At 38.9% G+C, this 15,215-nt stretch overlaps 1 protein-coding gene across 1 annotated transcript in view; it reads left to right on the plus strand.

Moving 5' to 3' along the window:
* Positions 1–15,042: 15,042 nt before the first annotated feature.
* The window catches only part of PRSS12 (protease, serine 12), a 44,115-nt gene continuing 43,942 nt past the window's right edge, over positions 15,043–15,215 (plus strand). The window contains exon 1 of the mRNA XM_014949823.1: positions 15,043–15,211. Coding sequence (XP_014805309.1) covers positions 15,043–15,211 — 169 coding nt within the window. The remainder of the gene's footprint in view (positions 15,212–15,215) is intronic.

Below are 15,215 nucleotides of genomic sequence, written 5' to 3' on the forward strand. Positions count from 1 at the left end.
CCTGACGCGCCGGTGGCCATGTTGGCCGCGAGCAGCGGCGGCCGGGCCGGCGGACCCCGGGGACGGAAGCGGCCGGGCGGGGGGCGGCGGAGCCCGAGGCGCCGTGCCGTGCCTGGGGGCGACCGGCGAGGGAGCGGGGTGGGCGAGCTCGGAAGAGGACAGCTGTGAGCTACACATAAACCCATTCTGTAGCGTTACGGGCTGGCCTCCGGACTGATGAAGTCCGGTGTCCAGGAGGCACTGAGCCTGTCTGAACGTGATTTCAGTGCTGCTCAAGTCTAGACGTTCCGTTCAGTTTCACAAAACCATCGCAATAGAAGTTTAATCGCTAACTACAGGCGACCAGCTGTGCAGCATCTCTGGAGAGCTCTTTTCAGCTGGGTTCATTCCCGGGGTCTCACAGCTGTCACGGATCACTGCCGGGTGTTACCCTGGGGGGACACATACCTTAGGTTTACATACAAGGGCTTCTCTCTTGAGGACACACTGCTACTGTCTCCTACACATCTCACCCTAGTACAGCCTTTATGTCCAATTTCAATATCCACTGTAGATAACTACACTGTAGGTTAACCTTTATGTTTTGCCTACATCTTCCTGATTACAAAATTTTTAAAGCATTTTTCATCTGAAATTTGGTCTCTTTCCTGCTTCCTCCTTTCCCCCGCCCTCTCTCTGGCTGTGAATGTATGTGATTTATATTGCACACTGATTTCCACTCTGACAGCAATGTGTATTACAACAAGAATGAATATTGAAATAAAGGCCCACAGTCTGGCTTCAAAAGTTGGGCAATAAACTTCAGCTTCTAGCATTTCATAAAAGGAAACTTAACAAAAGAATAGAGAAACATTAAAATTATCTCAGCAGTTATACTTAATGCTAATGTTTGTTCTCCTGAAATACACCAGTTTTTCTGTAATTGTCAGACCCAAAGATGTGGACCACAAGAGCTAAAAAGTGACATTCAACTCTCGTGGTCCTCCACTGGTCTCCTACTGCCAGTTCCCATCACACTCCATCACACTTGGGGATACAAGCTGTTACTCTTTTTTTTTTTTTTTTTGGAAGTGGTATATACGGACATATATACATGTCGATGACAGTACCCAGGTAAAACTTAAAACCAAGAAAGACACATGAAGAGAAGGAAATTAGAGCAGTGCAGACTAATGCAGAAATAAACCATTTCCAGCTATTCACATTTCTCAGTGATAGAACATCCTAGAAAAATGACGGAGCTTTTAAATGTTGAAAACCCAAAATACCAAGAGGTGGTGTTTTATCCCCTTAGGCAATACGTTACTAGTTATAGTATCCTATCTGTGGAAATGCTACGGAAAAAGAAATGCTATCTCATAGTACTGCATGCTGCTTTGATACTGTTGGCTGTAATGAATACAGTAGAAGCCCCTACACAGTAACAAAATCACTTCCTCCTGGATGTGATACGATGAAGTTTGTGTGAGCCTGCACTCTGTTTTTAGAACTGGTTGCTAAGATGAGCTAATCTTTACAAACACTAATGGCTATGAAATATGTTACGCTATATGCATACACCATACAATAAAAAGTTTGTATGTTTGCAGAATGCTCCTTGCCTTTCTTATCTGCGTACGCTGTGGGTTTGGCTCTCTGAGCCTCGTACACAGTCTGGGGTCTGTTTTTTTCCTTGAAGTATCAGGCCAAATTCTGCGGGTCCGGAGTCAAGAACTACACATACACATATACTGTACCATAATCCGATCTATAGGTTTGTGTATGATCACCGATATTAGTGTTTTGATCACATCATGATTCTCTGTGATCTTGAACCTTACAGAATCATCAAAAAACAATGGAGTCCTCTAATCCAGACTCATATCCTGATGTCATCCCTGAAGTGGTGTCAAACCTACAAATATACAGTGCTGGAAATGCATCTAATCGGGCCAACTCCTTCCTGAATGGCTACACCCCAAACTGAGCATTCAGCTGCAGATGAAGCCTTTCCCAACACTATGTGAAATACACACATGATGCAGTATGTACCGTTCAGGGATCTCAGTGCAGTTTTCCATTTTTTTTATTTTTGTTGCAACTAATTACTTGGTTGAACTGCATTCAGCTCCGATCTGTTATCCACATTTTTTCCTTCAGATTTATGAAGCCAATTGTTTTCTCACCTTGTTTTTATTTAACTGATTATTCCTGAGTACATCACCCTTCGCTTCTCTTTATTGATCTGCATTCAATCTTTTTAATTATTTCTATTGTTGTGATAATTTTGAATTAAAATCTTGTCCTCCAGCATACTTGGACCTACTTCCAATTTCAAGTGGGTGTCTCCAAATATAATAAGCAGACATTCTATGCCACTTTGTTTAACCATTTATAGCACTGTAAAATATCTATAAACCACAAACAAATAATGGTAGAATTTCACACTCATTTGGGACTTGTGTTATACTGACATATATTCAAGTCTAGTCTGCTCCATCTAGCAAAGAAACCGCTAGCTTATTTTCTCTCAGTAGAAATTACTGTAAAAGTTACACAGAATTAGGCCCAAGCTGCTTAATTTATCATGGTTGTCTCACTTTAATTCTTCTCTACACCATAAACCTCAAACTAAATTATGCCTAATTAAATGCTCAATAAATTAATACATTAAAAGTACAGAATGGACTAAATAGATGAAATAAAAGGGAACCATCTCTCTTAACTCAAAATAGAAGAACAGAAAACAGCATGGACTAATATCACATTCTTCCTACTGCATGTCCCTCTCCTCCATGCTTTTAGTCAAGCACCTACATCTACCTCTTGTTTTAAAAAATATCTTTAAAAGTTGTTAACCTCAGCTTTGGGGCCCATTTAGAGTAAGTGATAGCACCCATAACACCCAGTGATTGTGGCTGCACATGCTTTTCCACCTCTGCCATAGGCTGTGTCCCTAAAAGTTGGCAAATCTGACCTCATGAGCATACTGCAAAAACACTACAACCACGAATCTATATAAACTCACTGCAGTAGTTCAAATTTTGTTTAAAAATCTTATAGAAGTAATTTAGTAGCAGCAGAGATTTTGTTAGGCCAGTACTGCTCGTCCTTAGTAAGCCAACATACAGCTGAAATAGAGCTGTCATAAACACAACGCCATACACTCTGGATAATTTGACAGACATGTGCTGCGATTTCACACTTCATCTAGATCAAATTCCACTGCCATCTGACCCGGTATTGTACATGTCCTTTGTAACAGACACGAAGCCTTGATGTTGCATGTTTCTCGCAGCAGGAGAGCTGCTGCTTCTACACCAACTGATCAGAGCCTTCTTACTAACCTGGAGGTGACTATTGAAAGGAATTTTGAAAGAGATTATTTAATTCCTTTGGGTTTGCATAACATCATATTTCATTCTACTTTGTCAGCAAAAATAAGTAACTTGCACACAAATGTTTAAAAAATTATAAAAACAAACTCAGTTGGTTTCTTAAATGTTCTGAGAACATTGTCCTGGCTTCTTCAAGCAGTGTCCAACACTGCCAAAGGAGCAGTAGTATTGGAGCAGAGCTAGAGAAGCTTTTTGAACAAAACTTTGTTTTGCTGAAAAACATGGATGTGTCATGAAAGCATTTTAAGAACTAGCATTGAATTTATTAAATTGCTGGGAATGAAAATTATTCCCACTTTTAAAAATCCCTCTAATGGACATGTTTTGTTCTAGAAATGTCACAAACTACCAAAAATACAGAATCTATGCTTAATTCAAGACATCCTATTTACAACTATTTAGACTGGACATGAGGAAGCATTTCTATACTGAGAGAGTAGTCAAACCCTGGAGCAGGCTTCCTGGAGAGTTGGTCGCTGCCCCAAGCCTGGTGGTGTTCAAGACGCATTTGGAGAAGGCCCTTAACAACTTGCTTTAACTTTTGGTCAGCTCTGAAGTGGTCAGGCAGTTGGACCAGGTGATCCTTGTTGGTCCCTGCTAACTGAAATAATTTAGTGCACTCCTCTCCTCCAAATTCATTGTGTTCATTTCTATACCAAAAAGTAAAATTTCACCTTTTAGTCTGGGGTGGGGAAAAAGAGCAAGCTGTTTTACATTTTTTCTTTTACCCACTGCAGAAACTTACTAGCCACTGTCCACATACTCCAAGGTAAACCATATACAGCAGTGGAACTCAGAACTGAGGTTTTACCCCATGGTTCCCAGACAATCTGGGCATTTTAACTCCCATGAGGACACAGATGGTTGTATTGCACTGACCCAGCTCACATGAGCCCAACTGATCCCACATTAAGAGTTCCACTGAAGTCACTGGGACTATTCACACAGAACCAATAATGCACTACTATTTAATGTGAATAAGATTGGCACAATATGATCCTAACTCATCTTCATTACTGTATATTTTTTCTGGGCTATAATGACTTCCATTTTGATATCTCTTACTATCAAGATTTAGAAGCTAGGCATATGTGATTTCAGAGATGCCACCTTGCATGCTATAGTCATCCATATAGCTTGCTAACAGTTACATCCATTTTTTAATAAAGAGATTAACACATCCCTTCTTTTGACAAATTCAGTCAATCAGGGCACAATTCTCCTTCTAAATTAGTAAAAAAAATTAGCCAAAACAGTCCCCTGAATCCCCAAGTCCCACTTCACTTAGAGATCAAGCATTACTGGCTTCCTATGAAGTTCAGAGAATGTGTTAAAATACAACTGGCTTTTTAACTGAAATGCCTGTGTACATGCCTCAAAAAATAGCATGTGAAGAGGGGATGGAGTGCAGCTTTATGTTGCATTGCATCTAGCCCTGTATTTATTCTTCATACTAACACTATCCCCAAACTGGCCCCCTTTCTCATTTTAACACTGTCCTCGTAGTGAGGCAGGAGCAAATCTCTAGCAACCATATGAACTTCAATTGTGTTATTTGTTCTATCAACGAGCTGAATTTGATCCACTTCCCTCAAGGGCAGTACAAATCTAATTACGTGACATCTGCTGGCTTCATTATTATAAATCAAAGTGTTAAAGAAGTGTGAATTTGTTATGCTTTGAATAACAAAGAAACATATTTCCATACACCTCAGTGTTCACCGATTTATAGACTTAACTCTATAAGCACTGAGATCAGAAAATACTAGGTATCACTTTCCTGCTTTCCCTATGTTTCTAACACAAGACATTAAAATTATACTGCCATTTTTATCTCATAGTCAGAAATTATGTCCTATTGTGCTTGCAAAACAATCCCATACGTTTTTATTTGTGTGTATTTTATGTGATTATAGTAGCCTTACTTTGTCTCAGAGCTGTTTTCTTTGTACTAAATAGCAATAAAGGTGACTAGATAATGATACTATACAGAATATTACAGTATATGGTAGTTTTGTATACTGAAAACCTCATATGTCTAAAGTCTTTGTATTCCAGAAAACTCATCCTCACATATTACCTCATATACTCAGTACTTTACCATTTTAAATTTGTTTTCAGTATTATTTAATGTTTTCCTGGATACCTCCATAGAAAATTAGATGGAATATCTTGCCTCATCATGTTATTTGCACAGAATATTTAAAAGCATACCCCTGAATTTATTCTCTTCTTTTCCCAGTCTCCCATTTACATAGATGTTTTCCAGAGCATTTACAGTGTTACCAGTTAACTATGGCTTCTAGGAATACTCCATTTTTCAATATCTACATCTTAATGTTTTCTTGTTTAATTTTACATCATACTAAGTTAAACAGCTCCTATATCTGGCACTTAGAATCTACATTCATGCCAGTTCACTATCCCTTGTGTTTTCCATGTGGCTGTGCAATAAACCAGACCAGGAAAAAGAACTGGCTGATCTTTTAACCCAGTTTGGATTATTTTGCAGCAAATGTGTAACCACAGCTTCAGAAGCACCAGAAATACAGACAAAGGGCAGTAAAGAAATATGAAAAATGTTACTCCATAAGATGGCTTGTAGTTAATTCCTAGAGAAAGAAGTTATTCTGCTGCTTTTTACTTTTCCTGGGCTCTAGGAAATTCAGGAAGAAAAACCTATGCATACAGAAAAAAAAGTGGACGTATGGACTACTCATGATCCAAATTGCAAGTCCATCTCCTACAGCTCCAAGTAGAAGTTACTTATTTGAGTTCTGAGTGCCAAATGAAGGTTCTGTTGAAACTAATAGCAAAACTCTGTTTCCAAAATAGGATAATAATTGTAATAAGAAAACAATGAGATGATTTAGTTACACACTATTAGAATGGATTGGGTAAAATAACAATTTTTAGAAGTCTGAAGTACCAAAAGTAGTGTGTACTGTAACACAGTGTTTATTTACAAAATAAATGGCATGCTAAGCAGTTCGATATAAAACCAGGATAAGTCCCTATAGCAAAAGTCGATGGCTTTTCATAATCCAATGGATTTCATTTTAAATTTTACTTTTTAGACAAGATGACTAAATATGAAAACAGTAAAATGGAATATGTAATTCCACGTCACCATTAGATTATTAAAACATAGCAATTGGGAAGTCAGAATGATGGGACAAGAGGGATCAAAAGGGATAAGAAAGGGACATCAGCCAGAAGTCAAGAAAGAAGAAGGGATAATTAAGCCAACAATGAAGATTATAAGAAAGCAGTTTGTTTTGCCAATAGTTACAGCAGTGGATCTTGGCTTCTTTACCCCCTTTCTTCATCCATTGCCCTCCCTCCCTGCCCTTCCCACAGCTCCTTACAGATGTTTTCCACATTCTGTGGTAATGAAGGCAATCTAAGTGCAACGTCTGTCACGGGTCTGTACAATGCCAGTGCTGTTCAAACTACAGGAGTCATAGTTCAATAGTGCAAAGCCAACTTTGATCCCATCTTGTACAGAATCTCCTCACAATTGTAGAGGCTATCCTCACTGTATTTTAAAGCCTATGTAGCTACTTTTTAAAATTTTGATTAAAACGTCAAAAGGAGGCATAAATAGCAAGTACATCTTTGTGCATCACTTTATATTATTCAATGTTAAATAGTTGCTCCAGTTCTGTATGTATTTGTGAAGGCAAGCTAGGAATTACTGAGATTTCTATTTTTTCAAATGGTAACAATATAGACAAACTGATCCTTGTATTCATAATGCACAAAATCTATTCACTAACATGAGAAGACTCGCTGATTTTGACAAAATTATTAGCCAACACAGCCAACGGGACATGGTTTATAAAGACTGAGCAATATACTCCCCTCCTAAACAGATAAATTTTTCAACTAATTGAAATTGCAAGTGCAACAACAAAATATTTTAAAATTAGTCCCAGTGCTTCCAATACAACCCCAAAAGAGAACATAGAAAGATCATATGTTATGAGCATGCACTTAACACCTTCCAAGAGGTCTTACCGTTACGAGGTAACAAATAACATTTCTTAAATCTCTTTAAGAGCATTCTTAAAAAATAATAGCAATAATAATAAGCACAGCATTCATTTACTTCAGGTAATTATAAATCCTAGCCTCCTTAAATCAAGTAAGTATAAACTATTTATTTAGCTTTCCCTTCATTAAGTATAAGAATATGTCTTCCTTTGAAACAGTAATATTATTCTTATCCAAAACTATTACTAATTATAAGAGAATGCAGCTTTAATGATTTCCTTCTCAAAAAGCACCTGAAATTTTACTTGTATTATCAAATTATTATATATGTTTTTTAAAAAAGGATAAAAATAGATAGGACTAAATGTTCACCACCTGTTTCAGTGGGGAGTCAAGAGTATGCAACACGTAGCAGAAGGGACATATGTGTATCTCCACAATGGTTCAGGTCTCTCTTTTTAATATAAATAGAGAGTTGTGACTGCAAATGAGAACTGGCAAAATCCTGTTTGCTTTTTATTCTAACTTTGTGGGACATTGTTTTCAAGTTCATATACAATAAAATCCTCAAGTAGTATGAAATGGTGAAATCTTTTATAAAGTCCATCTGTGAACGTGAAGTGCTTGCTGTTTTTCAAGATGAAAACCATTTAGAAGTTCAAAGTCTATCACATGTTAAACATGGCTTCATGGACAAAACTATTTCTGTCCCAACAAGTATCTATCCTTTTTTTTTCTCCTCTTTTTATGCTTACTTTGCATGTTCTAATAAGCTATAGTTATATTTTAATAATTGTGTAGTATGTGCTTGCATTATGCATAACTGTAAAAATACACTTGTAACTCACTTTATCCTTCCTCATTCCTGGTAACAGAATCTTGTGTTAATGAAGATAAATCAAATACTTGATGGGTCATTGCATGTATGAAGCTCAGCACTGAAGTAATTCCTGCATCCCTCTGAAATACTGGAGAAAAAAATTCTAATTTCCACACTGTATGTACATTGCTGTTGAATTTTGTGCAGGACACTGAGAAATTCCTTCAGGAAGTATTAGAATTGCCTTGTTCCATTGCTGTGAATGGGAAGGTGACACCTGGGTCAGATGTCCTGGTCTGAGGTAAAACAGAACTAATTTTCTTTTCAGTAATTTTACTTTTCAGTTAAGTCTCTCCTAACACAAACCAACCCTGCTTGATTTATCTTTTTGTAGTTTGTGATTTTCATTGCCCTTACACTTAGCAACAATGAAATGCAAAATTCTGAAATAGATATTATTAAGAAACGTTTTCAGAAGATTAACTCAGAACAAGGAGAAGACACCTGCTACCTTTCCAGACAGAAATAATTGGAAGAGGACTACCTGGATTATTTGCGAGAGAAGAACTTAATTAACCAACTGCATTTATAAAACATTGTTTACCCCAGGGAACCTTCTACACCAAGAATGTCAGAGGAAATTGTAGAAGGTCATATATCTCAGCGCTACGAACCAGTTGTCTTCACTGACAGTGGGTGTTTTGAATAGATAAGGCTTCATCCTGCTCTGTGACAGGCTTACCTACTGTTGACTGATTTGTAAAGACCACTTTCTACATAAAAAGGAGTCCAAATGTATGTTTTATGATGAAGACATTAAAATTTTTTTTCACCTTTTCTCTCTTAAATCTAAACCAAAATGTTAAACATTTAGTAAATAGGTGCTGCCTGCCCATTTTTTTTTTTTCTTTTTTTGGAGTGGGCTGTTTCTCCAGCACAAGCACAGAATGAATCACGTACAGAGCTTCTCTTAAAGGATAGACTCAATGAATCAATTACCAAAAACCATATAACCAAGGTACTGAGGTTCGGAACTGATGTTCCATTTCTCAGCAAAACTTTTTAAAGATTGTTTGTTAACAAATATCATCTCCCATTCCATTTCTTCAAAATATCCTCTCTGGCATATTCTTGCCTCTTTAAATATGCTTATTTATAGAACGGCTACACAAACTCACCTTTCACCTAGTTAACAGACTGCAACATATGTGATGCCGCATTTACTTCCTATTCAAAGCATCAGGAAATAAAGTGGCACCTCTGCTGTATTTTCACAGTCATGCTGAAGCACGGCTGCTCTCACACTCAAGTCTTGCTCCCCACTCAGCCACATGGCACTGCACACTTGGGATCTGCTAAATGGTCCTTCTGGGAGAGGAACATAAAGGAGCACTTGGAGGTTGCTCATGGAAACAATATAAAATGCAGCCTCAAACACCATCACATTGTAACTGCGTGATGAAGACTGTTTGTTGTGTTACTTGTATGTTCCTGAACATACAAGTCCTGAACAAATCACATCACCAGTCCTCCAAACTTCATGTAACCTACTGTACACATGGAGACATCACAGTATGCAGATGTGTACATACTACGAATGAGGATACTTATTTGCAGAATTAGAGCCTTTACTGAATGCAGGGCTTTCTTTTTCGTTTTTAAAAACATATTTTTCAAGCAAATATCTCCACACTTAATTGTTATTCAAAAATCCTTTTTTTTCTGTGCAAAACTGTGATAGTTTTTAAATGATGAGTCATTACTTTGGATATATCAGAACTATTTAAGTTGAAATAGGCATTTTTTCCACTCACTATATTAAACAAAAAGTGTTCACCCATTTTGCATGATTCAGTTTACATTACCGTTTTAAATGCAATTATTTCATCATGTCTGTATAGCCCAGTGTTATAGCACATATGCATCTATGTATTGAATTGTTCCAGGAAATCAAGTTTCTTATTGCCTTGTTCCAGGAAATTGGGTTTCTTATTGCCTTATAATATGAACTCAGCTTGTTGTACAAGAATGTACTTAACACTTTAAAAAAGGTTTTTCTATGATCTCATTACTGTGCGCACTGTGTTATGTGGTAATGGAAACCTCATCAATTACAGGCTGTTCAGTTACATCCTGTGTAATGCAGGGTCACCCTATGGAGCTTATATAGAATTACAGACAAAAGGCCTATTCTCTTCCATATAAGCACAAACCCAAATTAATTTTGAGTCAGACTTGGCAGGATTTCAAATTTCTGCTGCCTGTGTTTGTTAAAAAGAATGAGATTAATGAATAAAATTATTTTATAAGAACGCTGACTTACATCCTAAAAATGTTGCCTCATAATGACACCTATTCTGTGGCCCATTTTGCTCATGGAGATATCCTTTGTGTGAAGCCTTGCCTTCTCTCCTTCTAGTCCAGATTTCAGCCCCTGTCTGGTGCTGTTTGATCTCACTCAGTGCCCAGTAGGTCATGTGTGTAAGCTTTTCCATTGATTTCAGTGGTTGATCTATTGGCCCGAGCATACTTGATTATATGAATTAATAATAGTAAGAAATTATAGTCTGAAAATCATTCCAGTGCAATATGTTGTGCCTGTCTGTTCGGCTACATTCTCTCTGCTTTGTACTTGTACTTACTTCCTGGGGGAATTTCTCATGTATCACATTGCCTGAAGTCAACCCTTGCTCTGATCTGTCACATCTACATCTGTTTGACTCTAACCTGGTCAGGAAGGAATTCAAGAGAGAATTCCCTGGTTTAGGGCTATCAGTGGCAATAAGATGGAACTGACACAGGCCTTCACTTGTCAATAGCATTTTAACTGAATTCCACCAGCAGCTGGAAGTGCTCAGCTTTTCTAAAATCTATGCTGACAGCATACTGTATGAGCTTCTCAAAAATAAAGGTAAGCAGCTTTTCTGCACACAGGAAGAGGCTAATGAGTGAATTTTTCTATTGATTTAAATGGGAGCAGAATTGATTCTCCAGCAGAATTTTAAATGCTTGGTATTAAATATTTTTGCAATGCAGGACTACTATTTTTGCATGTATAATCCACACATCAGATACCTTCATCTATTCATAAGAACCATTTATTGAAAAGTAGTCCTATGATAACCTGTACCCTCAGACAATTCATGCAAAAGCAGAGTCAGCACCAGGGAAGAACTATCAAGTGCTTTTAGAAAGCTGTTAGGATAAAGGAAGCTCTTGTGTAGGTTTCCTTTTAAGCCTTGCATATATGAATAACCCATCCTGCTGCTGTATTGCTATATATATTATTATATTGCTATATATATATTGCTAATATATGAGTATGGCTAATATTTCCATTTCTGAGGTAACCTGTGGAATCTATGCACAGAGATACAGGAGGTGGGGATTGGGGTAGAGTGGTCAGATCAGTTCATATCTGTGAATTATTTATTATCCTTTGTATTATCAGCCATTTGGTACTGGGGCTGTCAAATACCAGGAGAAAATAAAGCAGCCAATCATGTGGAATTGTGCAGAACTTAAGACCTATTCCAGCAGATGATTTTCTACAACTGCTCTCATGGAAGTTGCCAGGTACACAGCATGGATTTGCTAACTTTGGTCATGAGTGTTGTTCCGTGGGCTTCTGTGGAACTGCTGTCAATAGGTGCACAGGAGGTACAAACTAAATACTAAGATTAGGTATTGAAAATGTTTTGCAAAAGGGAGAATTGCTACGTACTTCAGCTGGAGCCAGTTCGCCCACTGTAATGTCATCTTAATGGATTATTCTCTCTACCAATCCAGAAAGACCAAAACAAGCCTTGCTTTCACATAAAAATGCAGGCCTTGTTAAACACAGATTACTAACTTTAAATCCTGCAGTGCTGCTGCAGGAGTATAACTAGCACAGTTTCCAAACATTTAATATTTTCTCAACATTTTGTGACTATTTTTTTCTGAAAAGTTGGATACTGTAATTTCAGAATCAAAATTGTACATAATTCCCAGATTCATTGAGACCTTTTGAGGTTTCCAAAGATCTACTTGCTTATTATCCTAACTGAGAAAACTTTTCTTTCCTTTTAATTTCTAATTCAATTTGTGAATGAGTTTTCGTGAGTTTTGCACAGTAGAGACAAAACTTTTAAGGCAACCAACTGCACTAAGAACATCTCATATTTGCCATCTTTTTAAAGCTGTATCAGCTATATTAGAGTAATAAACCTTTGTTACTTGTTTATAAATATCTGAGGTAAAGTCCACCCTTAAAGCACAGTGCAGTTTCATTTTAGGCACACCTATCATTCTTCATGTTATTTTAAGTGTGATGTCCAAAAGAATCAAGGTTTTCAAAATCACACTGTCTGTCCATGTAACTGTTGCTTTGTCTTTGCTCTTCCCAATAACCTTTGACTGATTATGAGAAATGTGACAGAGGTAGAAGTCACACAGATAATGAGCTTCCTACAAGCGTAATAAAAATAGTCAAGCAGATGAGGGTGATTTTATACATGGCACCTGTAAGTGCCACAGACAAAGGAAAAGCTGCAACATGAGCTCCCACATTTCAAACACAAGAGAAACCATATGGGGGAGACACTCACGGATTTACTCACTCGTAGTAAATGCTCTAACCAAGACAGAAGCTGCAAGCAAAGTGTAAAGCATACATCCTGGCAAAACAAACTACATCAGTTCCAGTATTTCCTAGCAAAGGGACCCTCCTACTTAAAGTGAAACTATTATCAATGTCTTGAATGGAAGCCAGACCAAGTCCCTAATTTGTAAATTCTAACAAAACCATTATTTCCTGTAGCGTTAACAGACCTCACATCACAGTGAAAGCTAATTTACAGTTATTAAAACAAATTAAGGCTCATTCTCCTTATATGATTATACCAAAAATAACAATCATGATAAAAATTAAAATGTTCAAGAGTGAATGTGTACATGTGTTCCCTTCGATTAAACCTGACCCCTGTCTCGGGGAGGGAATCATTATGACAATTCCTTTTTTCTTCTTGATACGTTTTCTATAATTCTTGTTACTTCCAAACCTTTTTCGTTGTGTAGCCTTCCTTTTTTACCCACACCTCCTGTTTAGTACCCTTCTGCAACCTCAAGCACAAACACCTCTACCCTACATAAGCAAAAAAAGTTCACTGCATGTAAAATTCCTGCTGGCCTGCACACCTAGGGGGATACAAACGAAATCAGAATACATGAATAAGTAACAGGCTCAAAGCTTTGCCTGAAGTGTTTTGCAAGATTCATCATAGTCATCCGTTCTCTTCCTCCTGTGCAGATCATCAGAACCCTTCCACTTTCAGGCTAGAGGGGGAAAAAAGAGCTTAGGTCAGGGAAAATGAAATATTGCTGTTATTGTGATGCCAAAAAGTGTTTACTAGGCAGTGAAGGAAACCTTAACCAGCTAGGCTGAGCATGCTTCTAACCGACCCTTCCAAAGGATAAAAGCAACCAACTTGTCATGACAGCAACAATTCTTCAGACAATTTAAAAATGTCTGTAACAAGTTTTAGGTTAACATCTTGTATATATTCAAATATTTTGGAAACAAATTAAACTCTTGCCAGTCCTGACAGTTTCTAAACTAATGCATACACATATCCCCAGACGAATCCTCCAAAAGAAAGAACAATCTGTGCACTTATATCCACAAAGAAGTGCAGCAGACACACGTGATAGCATAGTTATCATGTTGCTGTAGAAACCCTAGCCAAGTATTCTTTACCTTTGTGAGTAATTAAGAAACTAACTGTAAAGTTGCAATAATAAATCAGTCAGAGAAGAGCAGAACTAAAATGAATACAGGTAATACCAAACACTGTAGGACCTGCTTCTCCTTAGCGCTGGAGCTCTTTTGTTCTTACAAACAAAAGCTTAAATTGGTAAAGTTGCATTTAGCACCTTTTGAATGGTTTGGAGCCTGCTAAAGGAAGGCCGCTGTTTATTGGAGATATCTGAGATCTTGCATGGGAAGCAGAAACCACACTTTCTCTTTTAGATTCTAGTCACAACACAAGGTTGTGGAAATACAGATTCACTCATCAAGAAACCAGATTAACACTTCTCAGCCAAAAAATTAGTCAGGAAAAAAGATCCTATGGAGAGGTGAATCTACAGACTGGTACTACAGACAAATTGGCAAATAAAGGGTGCACGCTGTAACAGGCAGAGATGAACTTTGCCAAATATGAACAACACAGATTAAAAACAGTGGTAAATTAAAAAATAATACCTAACCCATGCTAACAACTGAAGAATATGAGACAAAGAGGCAAAACTAACTGACAACCCTTCTGGTAGAAAAAGGAAACCAGAGATGATCAGGTCATGCAGAACTCCGCACCGGTTGGGAATAAGCAGATTACTATTCAGAGCACATGGGGCTGGGATAAAGCTAAACCGTCAAAGACATTTCTCTTCACGGCATTTGTTTCCAGCCCCTTTGTTTCCCGCAGGCACGTCTGGGGCTCTCTCCATCCCTCTGTCTCCTCAGCCGCCGTGCGGGTCCGTTTTGTCCCCTTCTCTCCAGCTTTGCCTGTGCTCCTTCTGCTCTTTGTGAGGCTGGCGGAGCGGCCAGGGGAACCGCAGCCGCGGGGGCGAGGGCAAAGAAGGAGGCGGCTGGTAGTGGAGCAGCGGGGCGGGAGAGAGCTGCGGCGGGACCGCGACCAGGGACAAACCCGGGGGGCGGCCGGGGAGGTTCGGGGGAGGCGGCGGCGGCGCCGGGGACTGGTGGGGGAGCTGGAGGGAGGGCGGCAAGGGGTGTGCGGCGTGGGGGATTAGTGGGACGCCGCGGCCCCGCCTTCCCCCTTCGCATCCCAGGCGCGATGAGAGGGGGAGATGGACCCGAGCCGGCGAGACTGGCACCATGACATTCGCCGGCTTCGTGGTGGCACTGGTGATCGGGACGATCCCCGGAACCCGCGGGCTGGGGCAGGTCTCCGCCAGCCTCCCGGCTGCCCGCCACCCGCAGCCCCCGGCCCCGCCGGCGACCCCAGCTGGCTGCCCCGCCG

Source organism: Calidris pugnax, unplaced genomic scaffold (genome assembly GCF_001431845.1).
Source record: "Calidris pugnax isolate Ruff unplaced genomic scaffold, ASM143184v1 scaffold42, whole genome shotgun sequence".
In the NCBI taxonomy this organism is placed as follows: Eukaryota; Metazoa; Chordata; class Aves; order Charadriiformes; family Scolopacidae; genus Calidris; species Calidris pugnax.